Source organism: Theropithecus gelada, chromosome 20 (assembly GCF_003255815.1).
Source record: "Theropithecus gelada isolate Dixy chromosome 20, Tgel_1.0, whole genome shotgun sequence".
In the NCBI taxonomy this organism is placed as follows: Eukaryota; Metazoa; Chordata; class Mammalia; order Primates; family Cercopithecidae; genus Theropithecus; species Theropithecus gelada.
In genome coordinates, this window is record NC_037688.1 from 52189955 (window position 1) to 52210253 (window position 20299).

General features: G+C 59.2%; 2 protein-coding genes across 2 annotated transcripts; one reads left to right on the forward strand and one right to left on the reverse strand.

Moving 5' to 3' along the window:
• Nucleotides 1–4136: 4136 nt before the first annotated feature.
• PRR25 (proline rich 25) lies at nucleotides 4137–13516 on the reverse strand. Its single transcript, XM_025371446.1, has 3 exons — nucleotides 13057–13516; nucleotides 11642–11816; nucleotides 4137–4722 (listed from the first exon to the last, which is right to left on the reverse strand). The coding sequence occupies exons 1-3, from the start codon at nucleotides 13420–13422 to the stop codon at nucleotides 4559–4561; spliced, it is 705 nt and encodes a 234-aa protein (XP_025227231.1). The 5' UTR covers nucleotides 13423–13516; the 3' UTR covers nucleotides 4137–4558.
• A 4423-nt stretch (nucleotides 13517–17939) lies between these two features.
• On the forward strand, nucleotides 17940–20223 carry GNG13 (G protein subunit gamma 13). Its single transcript, XM_025371318.1, has 3 exons — nucleotides 17940–18003; nucleotides 19572–19703; nucleotides 19859–20223. The coding sequence occupies exons 2-3, from the start codon at nucleotides 19606–19608 to the stop codon at nucleotides 19962–19964; spliced, it is 204 nt and encodes a 67-aa protein (XP_025227103.1). The 5' UTR covers nucleotides 17940–18003; nucleotides 19572–19605; the 3' UTR covers nucleotides 19965–20223.
• Nucleotides 20224–20299: the final 76 nt, after the last annotated feature.

The window sequence follows — 20299 nt, forward strand, 5'->3', positions numbered from 1 at the left end:
AAAAAAAAAAAAAAAAAAAAAAAAAAAAGGGAAGATCTCGGGCCAGGGGCAGTAGCCAGTAGCTCACACCTGTAATCCTAGCACTTTGGGAGGCCAAGGAGGGCATGAGCTCAGGAGTTTGAGACTAGCCTGGACAACACGGTGCAACCCCATCTCCACTTAAAATACAAAACGAGCCGGGTGTGGGGTGGGCGCCTGTAATCCCAGCTACTCGGGAGGCTGAGGCAGGAGAATCGCTTGAACCCAGAGGCAGAGGTTGCAGTGAGCCGAGATTGCGCCACTGCACTCCAGTTTGGGATCAAAGAGTAAAACGGTCTCAAAAAAACAAAAAAGAACAAAAAATGGGGAGGTCTGGCTCATGTCATTCACCCGCAGCTGGAGCCCCCCGAGGAGCCGACTCAACATTTGCGTTTCTGATGATGAAGCCACGGAAGTTCGGCTCTTGGGGAACACGGCCAGTTCTTTCCTGCTTTTAATGCTGGAGGAAACCTCGCCAGGGAGGCCGTGGGCGAGGGGCCGCAGACAGGCCGAGGGTCTGCAGGAATCTGCAAGTCGACAGGAGAGAGGGGATGAGAAACGCTGGCGTCACCTCCTGCCTGGGCCGCGCGGGGCCGCCCGGCTGCCGCCATGCAGATGGGGTGTGTAAAACCGCGTCTGCTGGTCGTCAGGGAGCGGAGGCTCGTTAAGAACGTCTGTTAAAAGCCAGGAGCCTCCATCGTCACTCAGCTGAAGATGTGTCAGTGGAGAACGGAACCAAATGTGCTTTTTCTAGGGGAGGAAACGGGCTTTTCACACACCATCTGTTGCCAGGAGCAGGGAGGTGTGGGCCTGGCGGGCGATGGTGGGCAGCAAGGGGACGGCCAACAGTGAAGCCAAAGCGTTGCATCTTGCCAGCGCCTCCTCCTCGACTCCTGGTCAGATCCTCACCCTCCCCCACCACAGTACACCTGCAGCCACGCCCGCCCCTCCCAGCCTTGGCCGGAGCGTCCTCCGAGGCGTGAGGCAGTAGACAGAGCCCCAGTGCCAGCCACCCTCCCCCTCTCGTTCCATCTTGCCAGGTGACTCTGAGTCTTCAGCAGCAGAACCGGGTCCTCCATCCCCGGGCTCCCTGAGCTGTAACGCAGCCGCCTGAGGCTGGGGATGGCCCCGAATAGCCTCAAGGGATCTAAGGAATGGCCCAGAGGAGCCCCCAGTCACCAAGAAGCAGCCTTCAGAAAAGCCAGAGCAGGGTCCAGACAAAGGAGACCTGAATGTGCATTCCTGTGAGATCGCCTGGAGGGGTAAGCCCTGCTGAAGGGGATGAGGCCGGCTGCGGGGCAGGGGGTGCCTGATGGGGGCTGAGGCCTGTGCAGAGAGGCCAAGAGGACACCTGGACCCTCGGCCGAGTCCAGCCACCAGAGACCCAGAGCCCCCCATGTAAAGCAGAGCCTTTGCCCCTGCGGACAGCAGGTCATCCCAGGCCGGGGGAGGGGGCTGCCCAGGTGTTCCCACCCCTACCCCCACCCACAACAAATGGGGCACAGCAGGTGTGGAGGGGGCGGCCTTCTGCACCCCTCCTGGTGCTCAGCTCTGTCCTGGGACCCCCACACCCCCCAAAAGGCACCAGGCCTCCCCGGCCCCGTTCCTTGTTGGCTTCCAGGCCTGACCCTACGTGACCTCGTCTCTGGGTTCCCCTCACCTCCTCCCAGTGCGAGGGGAGGGACATGGGTGCCTACAGGGAAGGCGACGGGTCCCTTCTAGCCTCAAGAAATGCATGGCAAGCCCTGCTTGAGGGACCTTCTAGGAAATCCTGACCTCCCTCCTCAAAACTGCCCAGACCACCGGAACTAAGGGAAGTCCGAGCAATGGCCACAGCCCAGTGGGAGCTCAGGCAGCTGGACGGGAACCGTCCCGGGATGGGGAAAGGCCCCTCAGTGAAGGCCAAGGACTCCGGTGAACCATGTCCATTCTGGTTCGCGCCGGTGTGGGGCGTTACCTCCATGGGACCCTGCAGGGAGGGAGGGTACAGACGGGGGCTCGGCACTGTCTCCTCGGTATTTCTGAAAACCCACAGCTGCCCAAAAGAAAACCTGTTATTTGCTTAAAGTACTAAGATTCCTGTCATCCCAGCACTTTGGGAGGCCAAGGCAGGAGGATCATTTGAGACCAGAAGTTTGAGACAACCCTAGGCAACACAGTGAGACCTCGTCTCTATCAAAAAAAATTAAAAACTTTTAAACATTAGCCAGGCATGGTGGTACCCACCTGTGGTCTCAGGAGACTGGGGCAGGAGGATCACTAGAGCCCAGGAGAGGTCAAGGCTGAAGTGAGCTAGGATCGCACCAATGCACTCCAGCCTGGGTGACTAAGGGAGGCCCTGTCTCAAAACAATATATTTTTTGGCTGGGCGCAGTGGCTCACACCTGTAATCCCAGCACTTTGGGAGGCCGAGGCAGACGGATCACTTGAGGTCAGAAGTTCGAGACCAGCCTGGCCAACATGGAGAAACCCCATCTCTACTAACAATACAAAAATTAGCTGGGCGTGGTGGTGGGCACCTGTAATCCCAGCTACTCGGGAGGCTGAGGCAGAAGAATTGCTTGAACCCAGGAGGCAGAGGTTGCAGTGAGCCAAGATCATACCACTGCATTCCAGCCTGGGTGACAGAGCAAGACTCTGTCTCAAAAAAAAACTTTTTAGGGTCGCAGGAGTCACCCATAATGACATCAGCCCGGCATTTCCACAGACGCCAAAAGGGAAGAGACAGGCCTGGCTGAGCCCCGGCGGCCCACGTGCCACACTCCGAGCTTCTGCACAGCCTGGCTGCGCGCGCAGGCCCCCATCTCAGCCCCACGTCTCCTCAGCTGCTTCTGGGGTTTCTGTGAATAATTCTCCAACAATCCAGACCTCAGTGACTCTAGGCTAAGGAGTCTCGCCTCCCAGAGTGACTGTGCTTATAAATAGGATTTTCTCAAGCTGGTTTCTACTCTGAAAACTGTAATAACATATGTCTCATCCTCGTTTTCAACAAAAACATTTAAAAGCAGCAAAGCAGGGCCAGGCACGGCGCCTCACACCTGTAATCCCAGCACTTCGGGAGGCCAAGGCAGGCGGATCACTTGAGGTCAGGAGTTCAAGACCAGCCTGGCCAACATGGTGAAAACCCATCTCTAATAAAGATACAAAAAATTAGCCGGGCGTGGTGGCGGGCGTCTGTCATCCCAGCTACTCGGGAGGCTGAGGCAGGAGAATCGCTTGAACCCAGGAGGTGGAGGTTGCAGTGAGTGGAGATTGTACCACTGCACTCCAGCCTGGTGACAGAGCGAGACTCCGTCTCTGAATGAATGAATGCAGCAAAGCAAGGTTGGTAAAGACCCCACAACAGGCATCTGACGGCTGTGTCCAGACCATGCTTCTCAAAGGGGAACCAGAAATCTTCGGGGGTCCCCGAGGTCAAACCTGTTCTCATGACACTTCTGAGAGTGGTTTCCTTCCCATTCTTTGGAGACTGTCTCTCGCTCTGTCGCCCAGGCTGGAGTGCAATGGCACAGTCTTGGCTCAATGCAAACTCCACCTCCCGGACTCTAGCGATTCTCGTGCCTCAGCCTCCAGAGTAGCTGGGATTACAGGCGCCCGCCACCACGCCTAATTTTTTGCATTTTAGTAGAGACGGGGTTTCACCATGTTGCCCAGTCTGGTCTCGAACTCCGGACCTGAGGTGATCCGCCCGCCTCGGCCTCCAAAGTGCTGGGATTACAGGCGTGAGCCACCGTGCCCTGCTTCCTTCCCATTCTCCTGAAAGCGTGGGGCAGAATGTTCCGGAGGCCACAGGCCTGCAGGCAGATGCAGACGTAAGAATCCAGCACAAACAGCCACCCCTCCTTTCTCTTCCCACTACATTTTTTTTACGGGGAAACAGTTGTTTTTCATTAAAATGTTATGTTCACATGCAATGAATTTCTTGCTATTTTTACGTGAAAAAGTGAACATTTTTAAATGCTCTATTTCTAGTAGGGTGAATGTCCACAGCGGCCGCGCATGTAAACAAAAGTTCAAAAGGTTTCAGGATTGCGAAGGGTCCTGAGACCAGAGTTCGGGAGCCGGGCTGGGCCAGCTTTGGGTGAGGATCCTTCCGGAACCCGGGATCACAGGGACGATCACACGGACCTGTGGCTCCACCCAGTGGTGATGGCGAGGACGGCAGGAGACCCCAGCGGGCAGGAGCGCAGCCTGAACCGCCTGGCCCCGGGGATCTGCCCAGGGCAGGCAGGGGTGTCCTGGGCCCTGGGGCATTGGGGACTCAGGGCTGGCCGTCCTCCACGGCGGGACTGTCCTGCGGGTTGCAGGGGCCGGGACAGCCTCCCTGGGCTCCACCAGCCAGATGCCTGTGGCAACACCAGCCAAGACCACAGACGTCTCCACTTGCTGGCCAGCGTCCCCTGGGGACAGAACTGCCCCCCGTGAGAGCTGCCCAGTCCACAATACAGACAGGACAGTGCGAGGGAGGCATCAGCAGGGAGCAAAACATTCGCACATGATGGCCAAGAGCTCCAGGCACTTACCCCACCTCCACTCTGTCTCATGGGGGTTCCAAGGCGGCCCCTCCCCACCATGGGAGCCAGGGTGAACCCAGGGAGTTCGGGGCACTGGAGAGGGAGGCTGTATCTGCCCGGCGTCCTTCCCAGTCCCACAGCAATGGCAGAGGGGACGTCTGTGTGGTCACCGCCCATGGCGTGGCAGCAGCTGCAAGGTCAGCAGCAGTGGAGGGGTTCAGGCCTGGGCGTTCCCTGGGGGTCTTGGCCTCTCCTCGCCTCCTGCCAGCCTCACAGACCCCAGGGGCTCCCACGCGGTCCTTGAGGCCCCCAGCCACGGCTGCACCAAGGAGCACTGCCTGAGCTCTCAGCCCCACTCCTCCCAGCTGCCCTCTGTGGTGCCCAACCCTGCCCACCCACAGCACCCTGGGGGTCCTCTGTGCTCGCCTCACAGACGGGCAGGCAGCACTGGACCCCCAGCTCCAAGAGGCTGAGCCCTGCTGCCGTGGCTTCCCGCTTAGCTGCTCCTCCAGCACGTGGGACCCGCGCTGCCTGCCCGCTGCTCCTCCGCACCCACCTGTAGAGGTGGGAGGGAACCTTCCACAGCTCGCCTGAGCGCTGGGCAGGGGCGGAGCCTCTGTCCTCTGCCTGCCTCTGCCAGCTGGTCCCCAGGTTCAAGCTCAGCACGCCCCAAGGTGCCCGTCACACAGACGCTGCCCGCTCCCGTGGGGAGGTTCTTTGCAAGCTCCTCAAGCAAAGGCCTCCTTGCCTGCAAACCTGTGGTGACACCGCAGCTCATCAGGGTCCGGAGCCCCAGCCACCGGCGAGGTCACTGTCGGAACTCTTTGACCGAGTGCCTCTGGAAGACGAGCTTTGCCGATTTCCACCTGTGGGTCCAGCCTGTCATTCCCACGCCCACCAGTGCCAGATGTCCAGCCCCAAGACAGACCTGCAAATTCACGTGAAAAACAATCGTGTCGCCAGCACTGCCATTAGGCTTCTAGAACGGTCTCTTTAGAGGGAAGAAAAGTATCCACTGCTTTGAAAAGAGGCCGCAGGAGATGGGGAGACCTGAGTGGGAACCTCGCCCTGGCTCTGTCTCCTAACAACAGGGTCCACAGCTCTCTTCACTTGCAGACGCTTCTGCTGGAATGGTCCAGACCCCCAGAAGTCATTTGCCAAACTTCAACTGGAGCACAGAGACTTTACTAGACCAAAGGATTCCACTCTGGGGAAGTTAGCTGAAAGAAATAATCTGAAAGTCTCTCTCTCTCCTCATTCTCTCTCTCTACATATATATATGTATACATATGACGTCTATATACACACATATATATGTATGAGTATATATACACATACCCATAATATACATACATACCTGTATACGTATATATATACATACACACACGTATATAAAGTTATACGTATGAAAAGGTTCACTGTGGTATTTTTTGGTAGACTGGTTTTTAGTAGGATGAAAAATGACATGGTTTTATTCTATATCTTACGAAGCCAAATGTTTACGCACAGAAAAGCAAACAAATCAACCTGGACGAGCCCCTACCTGACCCAGTGAGCGACTGTTTCTCCCTGTGTGGGGGAATCTCCCTAGTTCTGTCAAGGCTCACTCCCTCACTCCAGAGGACTCATCTGTCATTCAACTCACCGGTGAGGTTTTACTTATACAGTTATGTTATGTTATGTTATGTTATGTTATGTTATGTTATGTTACGTTACGTTATTTATTTGATTTTTTGTTTTTGAGACGGAGTCTCGCTCTGCCGCCCAGGCTGGAGTGCAGTGGCGTGATCTCGGCTCACTGCAAGCTCCGCCTCCCAGGTTCATGCCATTCTCCTGCCTCAGCCTCCCGAGTAGCTGGGACTACAGGCGCCCGCCACCACGCCCGGCTAATTTTGTATTTTTAGTAGAGACGGGGTTTGTCAGGCTGGTCTCAAACTCCCAACCTCAGGTGATCTGCCCACCTCGGCCTCCCAGAGTGCTGGGACTACAGGTGTGAGCCACCACGCCCGGCCACAATTATGTTTTTCATGTGAAGGTGGCTCCTTGTTCTTTTTGCATGTCTGCCTATTCTTGTTTCTCTGTTGCTCTTCCCTCATTTATCTCCTTGGGAACTGTAAACATAGCTCTTTCAAGGCCCCCTTCGTGTTATTCTTGGCTGCAAATCCCCAATATGCTGCTCTCTGGGCTGACCACATGTGTGCGGCCTGCACGTCCTCCGATGTTGGAATCTATTCGGTTGTTCTTTCCTGCACCTGCCCTGGTGGAGTAGGCATCGGGGGTTCCAGGCAGAGGATTTTGAGGATTGTCTCTGACCAACTCCATGATGTGCTCTAGCCTTGAACTGGGTCTTCACAAGAGTGTCTCAAGTCTGAGTTGTTTACACCCCACGCCTGGGAACAGCAAGACCGTGGTCTCTTCTCAGACTAGCAGCCTGGCCGCCTGCTCCTGAGGTGCAGGGTGCCTCCACCCCCAGCCCTGCCCGCTCATTCCATTCTTCTTGTCCTGCTCTTGTGGGTGCAGAGGCTCTCCGTGGTCCTCCACCTCCCCATCTGGGGAGTGGGACTCAGCCCACACCATTGCAGGCATCTCTAGGGGCAACTGAAGACCATGGTGAGAATTCTCACCACAGAGCTTGAGCCCCCACCAGCCACAGAGTCTCGCCAGTGCCAGCCTCTCTCAGCCTCTCGCATAGGACTAGGCAGGTATCAGTCCCCAGCGTTCTGAGGCTATGTCCCACCCTCAATCATGGGAGTACTTGGTACTTTCTATTTTCACCTTCAAGCCTTAGATACGATTTCCAGGCAACAGAAAAAAACCCCATCCAGAACCATGTAACCTCCAATTTTTTTTTTAACTTTTTATTTTTATTTATTTATTTATTTATTTTGAGACCAGGTTATGAGACTGGCTAATTTTTGTATTTTTGGTAGAGACAGAGTTTTGTCATGTTGCCCGGGCTGGTCTCAAACTCCTGGACTCAAGCAATCCACCCACCTCAGTCTCCCAGAGTGCTAGGATTACAGGCGTGAGCCACGGCGCCCAGCCGAAGCCCTGATTTCAATTAACAGTTTCCATTTAAGTTCACCTATGACTAAGCGCTTTGCATACGCCAGGACTCTTGTGTTTTGGTTTTTTTTTTTTTTTTTTTTTTTTTTTTGAGACGGAGTCTCGCCGTGTTGCCCAGGCTGGAGTGCAGTGGCGCGATCTCGGCTCACTGCAAGCTCCGCCTCCTGGGTTCACGCCATTCTCCTGCCTCAGCCTCCGAGTAGCTGGGACTACAGGCGCCCGCCACCACGCCCGGCTAGTTTTTTGTATTTTTTTTAGTAGAGACGGGGTTTCACCATGTTAGCCAGGATGGTCTCGATCTCCTGACCTCGTGATCCACCCGCCTCGGCCTCCCAAAGTGCTGGGATTACAGGCTTGAGCCACCGCGCCCGGCCGTGTTTTGGTTTGTTTAGAGACAAGGCCTCGCTCTGTGGCCCAGGCTGGAATCAGCTCACCGTAGCCTCAAACTCCTGGGCTCAGGTGATCCTCCTGCCTCAGCCTCCTGAGTAGCCCAGACGATAGGGGTGAGCCACCATGCCCAGCTAATTTTTCTTTTTTTGAGAGATGGGGTTTTGCTATGTTGCCCAGGCAGGCCTTGAACTCCTGAGCTCAAGCAATCCTCCCTTCTCAGCCTCCCAAAGTGCTGGGATTATAGGCATGAGCCACCACCGCCAGCCTAGATTATTTTTAATGATGCCCACCTTGCCCCTGGCAGGTACTGCACAAACACTTTACGCAGTGTCTCAGCCCACCCTCCTGACAGCCCTGGGCAGCATCGTCCTCCCCGTCCTCTGACAAGCAGAGCTCAGAGAAGTCGGGCCACTCACCCCTGCCACCCACCTAAGAAGTGGCAGAGCCAGCCAGTAGCCCAAGTCAAACACAGCCACGTGGACAGCTGTCCCTCCACGCCGCACCTCCTCCCCGCTGAGGGAGAGGCCGGCCAGTCCCTGCCCACATCAAGTGTCTGAGAACCAGGTCTGCCTCCCCGCAGGGCAGTCCTCTGGCCACTGGTTCCTCAGTGTGGGAGTCTCCTTTTGGGCAGAGAGCAGCCTGGTGCGGCCCAGAACACACTGGACGTCCCAGGGAAGCTCCAAAGAAAAACCCTCCATAGATCCGAGCCCGCTCCAGAGACCAGAGGTTCCGGACCGAGGGGGCACACACAGTTCGGGTTTGTGTTACTTCCCTGGGACATCCTGACGTGGCCTGTTGGGGAGAAGAAGCCAGGGACACCCTATCCTGTTGGCTCCATGTCCTAAGTCACCCAGACCTGTCCCACACCCTCCCTGCTACAGGCCTCTACTGAGGCCTCTGCAGGATCCATCTGGGACATCATGAAAGGCTCCGCTAACCCTCAAAGCCCAGGTACCATGGGGTCCAGACGTGGGCGACATTTTCCTAGAAAATCACGTAAGGAAGACCTCACTGCATCTCCCAGCCCTCCTCAGGGAACCGGAGGGGACCCGTTCCTCCCGCACAGCAACCTCTACAGCCTCTCCTCAAATCCCCCAGCCTCTACCACAGCCTCCCTCTCCCCGCCCTTCCTTCTGTTAAATGAAATCTATAGGAAGCCCTTGGCGGCCGGGCACGGTGGCTCACACCTATAATCCCAGCACTTTGGGAGGCCAAGGCAGGAGGATCACTTGAGGTCAGGAATTCGAGACCAACCTGGCCAATATGGCAAAACCTTGTCTCTACCAAAAACACAAAAATTAGCCAGGCGTGGTGGCACGTGCTTGTAATCTCAGACACTTGGGAGGCTCAGGCAGGAAGAATCGCTTGAACCCAGAGACGCGGAGTTTGCAGTGAGCCGAGATCATGCCGCTGCACTCCAGCCTGGCCAACAGAGCGAGACTTCATCTAAAAAAAAGTTCGATGTCACCAAACTGAAGCTAAGTTGTTTATCTGAACTTCTAAGAAATCAGGGGAGTAATAACAGCCAAATCCCCAAACAGGCCGGTCCTGGTCGGTACATTAAGGAGTTCTCCGCTTTCACCCTTACAAGAAAAGCAGTTTTGAAGGCAGCGATCCGTGTTTTCTGTCTCTGCTTTCCTCGGCCCTTCCGTCTAGAAAACCAACCTCCTCTCTTCAGCCCCCGGGAGCACTCCCTGCTCTTTGCAGAGCCCAGCGTTGCCTGAATCGAGCATCACGAATGAAGCCAAAGAGGATCTTGAAACTAAATTCGTCATTTTGTCTTGTGACAATTCTCTGGACCGACTTATGCCGGGAGGGAAAGACGGCAAATCAGACACTGTCCCAGTGGACGAGGAGGGAGATGTCCGACCCGCCGTGGGTCATCTCAAGCACCTACTTGGCTGGATGAAGGCACCCCTAGAGAGCTCATAAAGTGCTGCTTCTGGGTGTGTCTGCGAGGGGGTCTCCAGAGAAGCCTGCCTGGGGGTCCGGGTCCTGAGGGGAAGACCCTCCATATGGACGGATACCATCAATCACCTGGGGGCCCAGAGAGAACAAAAAGGGGCCGGACGTGGTGGCTCACGCCTGTAATCCCAGCACTTTGGGAGGCTGAGGCAGGTGGATCACTTGAGGTCAGGAGTTCGAGACTAGCCTGGCCATGGTGACACTCCATCTCTACTAATACAAAAAAATTAGCCAGGCATGGCGGCATGCACCTGTAGTCCCAGCTACTCCGGAGGGTGAGACAGGACACTCGCTTGAACCTGGGAGGTGGATACTGCCGTGAGCTGAGGTCACGCCACTGCATTGCATCATCTGTAGCCTATGAGACAGAGCCAGACTCTCTCAAAAAAAAAAAAGAGGGAAAAGGAGTTCTGATCTTGTTCCTGGCACTGGGACTCTCTCCTCCTCCTCCTGCCCTTGGACATCAGAACTCCAGGGCCCCCAGCCTTGGAACTCCAGGACTTAACACCAGCGGTTCCTTGATTCTCAGCCTTCAGCCCTGGCCTGAGAGTCACACCTTTAGCTCCCCCGGTTCTTCCATTTCCTGACTTGGACTGAGCCAGGCTGCCAGCATCCCAGGTCTCCAGCTTGCAGACGGCGTCCCTCCTGGGACTTCTCAGCCTCCCTAACCACATGGGCCAATTCCCCTAACCCACTCTCATCCGCTTACTGATCTCTCTCTCCAATACATTGGTCTGCCTCTCGAGAATCCCTACTGATGCAACGCGTTTCTGTACACTGGCTTCTGCCTGGGATCTCACAGGTGTGCCGGGGAATAAGCATTCCACAACCCATTTGGGAAACTGTGGAGGACGGTGTGAAAGGAAAGGAGAAGCTCAGGACCCCAATTCAGGCTGCCAAAAGGACAAAACGAAGCTGAAGACCGAGCCCGGCAAGTGACTGCCTCTCCCTGTGTTCCTGGGCAGGTAACTACAGACGCGGGATCAGATCGCACTCTCCGTTCCCCTCATCTTGGGGACGCATCATCAGCGATCCCCGCCCCCCGCCCACTCCTTTTCTCTTCCCACCATGGGCTCAGAAACAGGATACCCCACAGCCCACTTTCCCCCTTTTAATACAGAGGCTCAAAACCATGGCTGGAGAAAGACCTCGACCTTGCCGAGACACGCTCCGAAGCCCACCGAGGCCTGTCCCGGGTATTTCTTGGTTTACAACTGAAATGGACCAAAAAGACAGTGGGCATCCTTCTGGATCATCTGATTCTGCAGGGGCCTACGCCTTTCGCCATCTTCGAGACATTTTACGGTCGAGCGACTCTCGACCAGCGTCGCGACCGTCAAGTGCAATCGATCATCGCCAGTGGAGAGTGACCGGATACGAGACCCCTGCCCGACTCCAACATGGCCGCCCAGCCCACGACCGAGGCCTGGGCTGCCGCTGCCAGGAGCCAAGATGGGTGCATCGCGCGCTGACGTCACGCGCTGACGTCGCGCGCGCCCGGCCCCTTCCTGCCGAGACCCGGAAATGATCTCCCAAGGCGGAAGTAAACGGCGCGCGACGGTCGGTTGAAAAGTTGGCGGGCGCGGGCGAAGGCTGCGAGCGGGGCCGTTCGGGTGGTCCGGGCAACTGCCCCGAGGGCCCGACACGCCCTGCGGCCAGCCCCGATCGTCTTACCTCAGTTTCCCCACCTGTAAGAGGGGTCACCGAGCGGGTGCCTTTGCCATCGTCCTTCTCTAAATGCAGGGACGGAAGACGGGCGCTGGCGGGGCGGCCACAGGAGCCCAGGCCCGGCGCCTGCACGCGGGGCTCGTGCCCGGGAGTTTGACCAGATCGGGAGGCGGCAGGGGGCGGCGGCGAGGGGCCCTGGCGAGGGCACAGGCGGGACAGGGGGCAGCGCTGGCTGAGGCCCGGCGGCCAGAGGGAGCGGGAGGGAAGGTGCAGGGCCTGGGCTGCTGCTTCCTGGGCACATCTAGCTTTCGAGGGTCACACCGCGGGGAAAGGTGACCTTTTGAAAAGGTAATGGGGGCCGCGATCCCTCCAGAGGCTGTAGGGAGGATCCTTCCTGCCTCTTTCAGCTCCCGGGGGCTCTGGGAGCTCCAGGCGTCCTTAAAAGGGTGGTGGCGGCGTGACTCCAAACTTCCCCCCTCTCCCCTGAGACGGAGACTCCCTCTTGCCCAGGCTGGAGCGCAGTGGCGCCATCTCAGCTCACTACAACCTCCGCCTCCCGGGTTCAAGCGAATCTCCTGCCTCAGCCTCCCGAGTAACTGGGATTACGGGCGCAGGCCACCACCCCTGGCTAATTTTTGTATTTTTAGTAGAGACGGGTTTCCACCATATTGGCCAGGTGAGTCTCGAACTCCTGACCTCAGGGGATCCGCCCACTTTGGCGTCCCAAAGTGCTGGGGTTACATATGTGAGCCACCGTGCCCGGCCTCAACTGTTTTTGAGACAGAGTCTTGCTCTGCCGCCCAGGCTGGAGCGCAGTGAGTATCTCAGCTCACTGCAGCTTCCACCTCCCAGGCTCAAGCAATCCTTCCACCTCAGCCTCTCTCCAATAGCTGGGACCGCAGGTGCACACCACCACACCCAGCTAATTTTTGTATTTTTTTGTAGATAGGGTCTCACTGTGTTGCCCAGGCTGGTCTTCAACTCCTGAGCTCAAGGGATCCTCCCGCCTTGGCCTCCGTAAGTGCTGGGATTACAGGTGTAAGCCACTACTTCCTGCCGCCTACTTTCTGTATTTTGCAAATAAAAGGTTTGCAGGTCACATCAAATATCAAGTGATTGATCTGTGGGGACGCAGGCGCCTTCCTCAGAGCTCCTCCCACCCTCCCTTTCTCCTGCCCCAGCCAGCCTTGTGCATCTGCACGTGCCTGGGCTGCTCAGGGCCTCTCTCCTGCCCACTGAGTGTGAGAAGTCTGTCGCTGCAGGGACCTGGGTGCTGCCACACGGGTGGAGAATCCATGGTGGCCGGGGGGAGGCCTCCAGCAGACCCTGCACACCTGGAGGCTTCTGCTAGCAAAGCCCTGGGACCTAAGACCAGATGCCCAGGGCTACGGCTCACTTGGGATGACACACAGGGTCCCCAGATGGGTGCATCTACCCCACTGACCCCCTTTTTGGGGTGCATGTGTCTGTTCTGGGGCTGCTTTGGGCCCCAGCGATTGGGGGTGGACGGTGTCGCCTTGTGAGAAGTGGCCCGTGTGGTAGGAGTGCCCTGTGGGCGCAGGCCAGGCCCTGGAATGGTCTGTGCCTCGCACACTGCGTTGGCAAGTGACTGCGCTGTTCCCGAGCTGTTGAGGAGCTCAGAAATCCAGGCCGGCATCTTTCTGCCCCACGTGGTGGTAGAGATAGCCAGGAAGTGAGTGCCGGCCGCCCAGGGCCCCAGGCCCGTTTCCCGAGACAGGGCTTGGCCACCTGTGGTCTGGTCTCCACATGGCAGGATGCGCATTCGAGGCCTGTGACCCATGGGGTGGGAAGTGGGGCATGCAGGAGCCCCACCGTGTTGGGGTAACCTGGCTGTCCCAGCAGCCACCTCTGCACGGGGGCTTCTGGTCAGTTTGGGCCATCCTGGCGTCTCGCTGGGCTCTGCCAAACCCACTTGCCAATCCGATTTGGAAGACGGTCCCGTCTACATGGGTTCCCCAGGCCTGGAAGCAGCAGCGGCACCACCCTCTGCACTGGGGGTCCCAGGATCCCCGATGGGCTGTGGCGTGACCCATCCAGGCTCTTAGAGGCCAACCTGGACTCACAGGACGTCCTGTGGGTCGTGGTACAGGAAGGTCCTTGGGCCCTAACGCACTTACAGTGGTGGCCAGGGAGCCCGGAATGTTTGAATGAAGCCATGGGGACGGACAGAGGCCAAAACACACCATCTTAACTTCTAATTTTCCTTGGGCAAAATCACTGGACCTCTGTCATCCCTTTTTTTTTTTTTGAGACAAGGTCTCCCTGTTGTGCGCTGTGGCGTGATCATAGCTCACTACAGCCTCCACCTTCCAGGCTCAAGGGATCCTCCAGCCTCAGCCTCCCAAAGTGCTGGGACGACAGGTGTGAGCCACTGCACCCAGTCTAGTCATCCCAAAGCAAGTGTCTGTCAGTGTGGGTGGGGACTCTCCCAAAGCCAGAGGCCCTGTCAGCCTGCTACACGACTCTGGCCACTACCCTGAGGATTATGGGCTCCTAGGAAAGCTGCCCCAGGGACCACAATACCGGAGGTGGCCTGGGGCAGAAGGCGCGACTCTCTCTCCCTCCTCTTCCCCCACAGACCTTGGAAAGGTCTCGCCTCAAGGCCTCCCACCACCCTCAGCTGAGCAAATGTGTGTCTATTTTGGAATATCTGCAATGTCTTTGAGCTGGCGCCCTTGAAAGAGAGTAATTTGGTGTAGCCAGCGGTGGGGGCCTCTGAGCCCAGCAGGCTGTTATTTTGCCCATCGGTTCCCCTTAAACACATTCAAGCTCGGAGTGGGGGCAGCACCCCATCCCCAGGAGCCCAGCTGGCATTGTTTCCGGGGACACACTGACCTCCAGTCCTCAGGCCAGGAGCTAGGGCGTCCGAGGCCATGGGGATCCACTGCCCAGCCTGCTTCTGTGCTCCCAGGGCCTCCTGCCTCGGGCCATACTTCTGGTTAGCAAAGAGATACCTGGGTTTTCAGGAAACGGCGTCTCTTAAGCAGGAATCCTCCGGCAATTGCAAATTGTAACCACGCACCTACCTGCAGCTGTTCTGAGTAAACTGAGCTGCGGCAGGCACGCTACCCCGAGGCCGCAGTGCAAGCGTGGCTACAGCCTGGACCCTAGCAGGCCCCTGACTACACAATGGAGGTCAGGTGTGGATGACAACCATGCACCCGGGATTCCCTTGAAGTTTTCTGTGCTTGTGTTTAAGAGCTTAAATTGTTTTTGAAAATCACTTTAAAACTTTCACAGAGGACATAAGTCATTGCCGTGAGCTTCCTTTGGTTCAGAGGAGCTTCCTTCTTTTCCTGGGCCCCACGTTTGCGGTTTTGTTTGCAGGGACTGAGCGAAGTCAGCGTGTCCTCCGCACACATTCACCCATTGCCCCCAGGCTGCCTGGGGCCGGCAGACCACAGGGTCCCGCTAGGACAGCCAGAGCCGTCTGCAGAGCCTAGGGTACAGGCTGGAGGACGGGGCTAGCCCTGGGTCCCCAGCTCAGCACTTTGTTCCTCTGTTCCCTGGGGAGTTGACTGGTGTTGGGGGCTGCCTCCCTCACCCACTTGGAGTTGAGGCCACAGGCAGAGGCCAGTCCCGGGAGACCCTGCTGCCGCAGCTTCCCGCTAGGAGGGGGTCAGAGACCCCTGTGCCAGTGTGGGACCAAGCCCTAAGGTCAGTGTGAACGCCCCCGGCCTCACGTGCTTCCCCCGCGGTCTCGGCTGGCTGTAGATGGGGTCTCAGGCCCAGCTGCACAGCCCCATGTCTGGCGGGGCAGGAGCCCCTCGGGCCAGGGACAGCCATTTCTAGGCCAGCGGAAAGAGCCCTGCGTGTCTCACCCAGCGGCCCAATTAGTGGCCTAATTTCAGAACGGAGCCCCTGGCCTCCCGGGAGGCTGCAGTCACTCAGGTGGGGAAATGGCTGCCATTCTTCCCAATAAGAATCACTGAAGCCAGGTCCAGCTGTGGGGCCGGGGGAGGGAGGTTCTAGACCCCGAGGCTGACTCCAGCTCGAGGGGTCGGGGCCTGGATGTGTTTAGGGGTGTCCAACTTTGGTAGGAAAAATTGGTAGGAAAGTAGAAGTCAGTCTTCGAGACCCCCGTCTTACTGAGGATGGCGTCTCACAGCCCCTCACACGGGAATGGAGGTTACTGTACCCGCCCAGGTCAGCACAGGACCTGCTTCTGATTCTGGGGGTCCACACGACACGGGGGGGATGACTGGTGCCCCCCACCCCCAGAGACCTGAACCACCACAGAAGTGGGGTGAGAGACAGGACCTACCACATGCCTGGGACATGGGCCTGGAGCAGACCCAAGGCCCTCGGCTCACCCTGGCCCTGCCCCCACTTCCCTCAACCTCCTCCTGCCCTCAACCTTGGGCAGGTAGGCGGGCCAGGTCCACCGTGCAGGCACACACAGCCGCTTCTCCCCTGAGACGCGGAGGACCGGCAGGATATGCCTGGACCACAGGGCGGTGCTCACTCCAGGACGTGGTCCCACGGCCTGTGTCGGCTCTCCTGGTGGCCCACACCACACTGCAACCCGTGTCCTGATTTGCTGGGGGCACTGGCAGTGCTGGACATAACTCAGGCACCCTCGGTGACCTTTACTGGGTCCAGTGAATTGCCCAAAAGCCAGAACCTGGAGCCTTGGCAACCCCATTAGGAGACCCCCTAGGTCCTTCCAGATGAGCAGATGCAAAGGCCGTTTGGGGTCCTGAGAGTGGCCACAGAAGCCCCAGCTCTCACAACTCAGCTGCAGAGCTCAGGGTGTCCCCACCCTGGCCGTGGCTCCAAGCCACCTGCTGTCCCAGTGAATGCAGGGACATGTCCTGGGGTCCCCCCACCTTGCCTGCACCCTGGGGCAGCACACGCCCTTCCCCCAACAGTCATTCCACCCTCTGGCGCCGGCCGGAGCGGTGCCCCCAGCAGCCCAGATACTAAGGTGCATCCGGAGTCACAGCACCCAAGGGCACAGGCAGGGCAGGCACCAGGGCCAGGGCGAACTCGTCTAGCCCCCACCGTGCCAAGAGGAGCAGCCATCTGCCCTGAGGAGGAGGCCTGGTGCCCTGGGCTTTAAGCTGCCCCACCCCACCCCCAAATCCGTAATAAAAATAATCCCTTCCCTAATGTGCCCCAGTTCCGGAGGCGCCTCTGATCCCGCCAACCCACATCAGGGCGGGAGGTGCAGGTGGCCCCGATTCACAGTCACAGCAGCGAGGAGGCCTGCTGAGTGGTTTCAGGGGCCTGGGCGCCCGCGAGGGACAGGCTCACCTCTCCCCAACCACCCCTGCAGGGCTCTGGGCCACCCCAGGCGGGCCGGGCAGTTCCTTGTGACACTGGGGAAGGCAGGACCTGCTCACAGGCCCCTGGCCCTGGCCCAGGCTTCCCCGGGGGTGGCCCAGCCTCTGCAAGGACTGAGTTTGGGGAGCTTGGCCCTGTGCCCCCAGAGGCTGCTGTTGCTGCCTGGGGGCCCCCACCTAGGATGCAACCTAGTGTGTGCGTCACCTGCTGGTACACGGCGCAGCTCCCACAGGAGCCCAAGGGGTGCCCCCAAGACACAGAGAAATGTGTCAGAGGAAAAGAGGCCAGTCTCAGCTCTGCAGGCTGACAGATGCGGAACCGCAAAGGGAAGCCCCCTCCCCACAGCCTCGAGGCCACACGATCCCTGCCAAGTGCTGCAGCTGGAGGCACCTCTCCTGAGGCAGCACGCCCCACAGCACCCACAGTGGGCCGGTGCTGGAGACACCTCAGGCCGCCACTCTCAGCTCAGATCAGACTGAAGAGCACGGCACCCTCCTGCCCTCCGGAGCTGGCCGCTGGTCTGGGAAGGGGGGATTGGGCGGAGCAGGGAGCTCCACGGAGACCCGGGGCCCCTAGCAGGAAGAGGCTCACATCCCAGGGTGCCCACCTGGCCCACACAGGACGCCTGTCAGGGGGCACAGCTGAGGGTCACCTGATCCCTGAAGGCTGCAGAGGCCCCAGAGGGTAAAGGGTCCTAGTCCCATCCCCACTCCTCCGGACTGGCCCAGGGCACTGGAGGGGGAGGCCCCTGGTATGAAGCTGAGGAATCCACCCCAAGTGGAAGGAGACCTCTCCACCAGGCCCAAGCTGCTCCCTCAGGGACACGGGACCAGCCCCACTCTGGCCCCTGGCTGCGTGTCCACCCACTGGGTGAGCCCTGGGCAGCACAGGCTGTCTCTGGGGTCAGCCCAGCCCTGAGGAGGGGGTGGGGGTGGCGCCAGGGCCCAGGTGGTGGGAGGGGCGGGGCGCAGCCAGGGCTCTGCCTGGCAGACTCCCGGCACATCACTTGGCCCTCGCTGTCACTCGCGGTCGCCTGGCTTTTGTCATCATTGTCCCTCCACTGTCACCTTTCAAGGTAGGTCCAACGAACAGGCCCCTGGGGCTAGGGAGGGCCTTGAGGCTCCGAGGCTCTCGGCTGGCCCAGGTCAGTCCCCTGGGCTCACCTAACTCCTGGGGCGAGGGCGGCTGCCCCACGGACAGCGAGACCCAACCCGAGCCGGTGCTGCAGGCAGGGAGGCGGCTCACGCGGTGCGGGGGAGCTGTGTCCATCTGAGCGCCGTGCGCCGCCTGCAGTGCCCACCGAGTCCTGCGGCTGGGGGCGTCCACAGGGTGCGTGGGGCAGGTGGCTGGGCTCGGCGGCAGCTGCGCGAAGGTAGGGCTGGGCGGTGAGAACCAGGCTGTGGGCGGGGCACCAACACCCCAGGCCTGGGAGGACCTGCACGCAGCTGGTCCCGCGCCCACATGGCTGAGTGTAGGGTCTCCGAGGAAAGACCCGCACTGGGGATGGGGGCAGGTTGGGTGCTGGAACTCGAGGATCTCCAGGAGGGAATCCTCCCTCTGCACGACCCTGATCATTCCCCCAGAAACTCGCCCCCACTTGTTCCCCGAGCTCCCACCCCGGGTCTGCCGGCTGCTGGGAGTCTGCCCACTTCACCAACCGGGATCCCAGCAGCCCCAAGCCCTGGGCCCCTCCCTCGCTGGGGAGCAGCTGCGCGACCAAAGGGATAGGGAGACTGTTGGGCCGGGAGCCCCCTTCACAGCCAGAGGCAGCCTCCCCCAAACTCGACGCCAACCCCCGACCCACCCTCCCAAGGTTCAGCCCTGTCTCCCAACCTTGGGGATTGGGGCCAGGGTTGGGACAGAGTAAGGGACTCCCTGGGCCCCTGGTGTGGGCAGGGGGAGAGGCAGGGGGCATCCCACCCCTACTTGCCTCGAACTTGTGGCAGTTCTGAGGTGTCAACCTGTGGCATTCCCAGGCTGGCCACAAGCAGAAAGCATGCGGGTGATGTGTGTGTGGTTGCCAGACACACTGGGGACCCAGGGGCCACCAACAGCCCCCTACAGTCAGGTCGTGTAGCCTGAGCCCCCAAGATCCTGAGCACACACCCCACCTGCCGGAGATGCAAACTGCAGCCCAATGTTCCCGTCCAGGAGTCCTGGGCTCTGCCCATGCAAAGCAGCAGGGCATGCCACAGGGCGGGGCAGGGGCCACCTCCTGAGGACCTCACCCCACGCCTCACACCGTGGTCTGAGTCGGCCTGCATGGGCCTCAGTGGGAGGGTGGGAGCTGGGGGCCTGCCGTGCTGAGCACCCATTCTGCTGTCTGCAAGGGACCTTCTTAAGGTGTTGGGGGGGTGTGGGGAAGTAGCTAAGAATGTCTTGCAGTTAATTAGTCCCACTGGGGGAGGCGGGAGCTGGGGCCTCATGGGAACTTGCCCTGTGCCCTAAACCCTAGCAACGCCTGTGGACCTGGGAAAGACACGAGTGGAGAAAACAGGGCCCAGGGTACTGGCCCAGGCAGTGGTGGGGACTCTCGCCCCTTCATCCTGGGGGGCTCAGCTCAGGCCTGCCGGGAGGGAGCAGTGGGGATGCGGACTACAGGCTGGCAGCCTCGGCCCTGTGGCTTCCTCCTGTGCCCTCCAGCCCCAGGCTGGCTGCTTCGGAAGCCCCCGACGCCATGGAGGAGTGGGACGTGCCACAGATGAAGAAAGAGGTGGAGAGCCTCAAGTACCAGCTGGCCTTCCAGCGGGAGATGGCATCCAAGACGATCCCCGAGTGAGTGCCCCACCCACCTGATTTGCCTCTCATTTGTCTGCCCTGCGCTGGCCGCTCATTTTCATAGCCATGACCACCACCGCCGACGGGCAGGTGCAGCAGGAGGCTCTCGGGGGCCAGGTGCCACCACTCACCCACGACCCACCCACCCGCAGGCTGCTGAAGTGGATCGAGGATGGGATCCCCAAAGACCCCTTCCTGAACCCCGACCTGATGAAGAACAACCCATGGGTAGAAAAGGGCAAATGCACCATCCTGTGAGCCCCGCACCCGGCCCCACTCACGCCGTCCTGTGAGCCCCTCTCCCAGCCCCACTCATGCCGTCCTGTGAGACCACGCCCGGCCCCACTCACTCTATCCTGTGAGCCCCTCCCCCAGTCCCACTCGTACCATCCTGTGAGCCCCTCTCCCGGCCCCACTCACTCTATCCTGTGAGCCCCTCTCCCGGCCCCACTCACTCCATCCTGTGAGCCCCTCTCCCAGTCAAACTCCCACCATCCTGTGAGCCCCACTCCCGGCCCCACTCACTCTATCCTGTGAGCCCCTCTCCCGGCCCCACTCACTCCATCCTCTGAGCCCCACACGTGGCCCTACTC